Source organism: Aplysia californica, unplaced genomic scaffold, assembly GCF_000002075.1.
Source record: "Aplysia californica isolate F4 #8 unplaced genomic scaffold, AplCal3.0 scaffold00227, whole genome shotgun sequence".
NCBI lineage: Eukaryota > Metazoa > Mollusca > Gastropoda > Aplysiida > Aplysiidae > Aplysia > Aplysia californica.
In genome coordinates this window covers 752,282-753,555 of record NW_004797497.1, presented here as the reverse complement: position 1 = coordinate 753,555, position 1,274 = coordinate 752,282, and the positions used below count along the sequence as shown (strand labels likewise).

The following is a 1,274-nucleotide window of genomic DNA, read 5'->3' as shown; positions in this document are numbered from 1 at the left end:
TAATCTATCAGTTTGGTGTTCTGTTTATTTCTTTTTGTTATCTACCCTGATGATGACATTGTTCAACATGACCTCTAGGTCTTACTTGATCAAAAATTCTAACTGGCGAGATTTATATGTATAACTGGCCTGTGCGCTGTGCACAGCAGCAGCAATATTCCGCTATAACCGACTCCCCTGGTTGTTCAATTGCGCTATAACAGTATTTTTTTTACAAAGATAAAGAAGGGGAAAAAACGGGATTTTAGAATGGTGTCTTAATAACAGACTTCTCGTTGTTTCAGGACTCGTTATAAGTGGACTCCACTGTAATGGGTATGTGTGTATGTGTGTGTAAATGTGTGTGTGTGTGTGTGTGTGTGTGTGTGTGTGTGTGCGTGTGTGTTTGTGTGCGTGTGTTTGTGTTTGTGTGAGTGTGTGTATGTACGTTTGTTTGCATGGTGGGCACATGCACCCGTATAATCATAACGGTATAAGATAATAACCCCATTAAAGTCTGGGCAAACGAAAACAAAACAACTTTATTGTTTACAAAACATCGACTTAGAATTACACATATACGTGTTACAAGATGTGAATGCATGCTTTAATTAGAAATGGTTGAATGTATACGTGCATGTACATTTTCGAGAAGAAGACATACTAGAACGACGTATGGACATAAGCATTTTAACAACTTAAAGCAAAATAATTGTGCATGCCTGTTTTGTGATCTACAACAAAGTACGTGAGTAGATGCTGTACATTCTGCGCGCTGTCTCGCTCATCTCTTCTTCTAGCACACCCTGCTGTAAGCACTCCTTAGGAGGGTCAAACAGACCTGGGTCCTCAATGCCCTCGACGAGGTCGTTGATGTTGGTGGTGAGGGTGTGGTTGTTGTGTGTGTTCCTCGTAAATGTGCGGATAGGGTAGCAATTACGTTTGGTGAACACGCCTAGCCAGTCTTCCCCTGTGGACGAGGATGGTACACATGGTGAGTATTAAAATTATGCTTCTTTTTTATAGCATGAGGACAGAATGGCAGAAAGTGTATGGGTTTAGCTCTTTTTAAGGCAGCCAGATTTCCTCGACGATTGTGCTAGAAAAGTGTATACTGACATTTTGATGGCACTGTTTGGGCCACTCAATAGATTTTTATAAATTAAGTTCATTTAATAGTTAATTTATATCAGAATAGCGAGAAAAGAAAAAAAGGGAAAAAAAAAAGAATTTGCAGAATTGATTATTCTTGGAAAAGGTCTGTTTAGAAAGCGAAAAGAAGAAGGGGGGAGGGG

General features: G+C 39.6%; 1 protein-coding gene across 1 annotated transcript in view; it reads right to left on the bottom strand.

The window, feature by feature from the left end:
- Positions 1-502: 502 nt before the first annotated feature.
- The window catches only part of LOC101850482 (mammalian ependymin-related protein 1), a 7,047-nt gene continuing 6,275 nt past the window's right edge, over positions 503-1,274 (bottom strand). Inside the window, exon 4 of the mRNA XM_005099839.1 lies at positions 503-949. Within this exon, the coding sequence (XP_005099896.1) occupies positions 714-949 (236 nt within the window). The 3' untranslated portion in view covers positions 503-713. The remainder of the gene's footprint in view (positions 950-1,274) is intronic.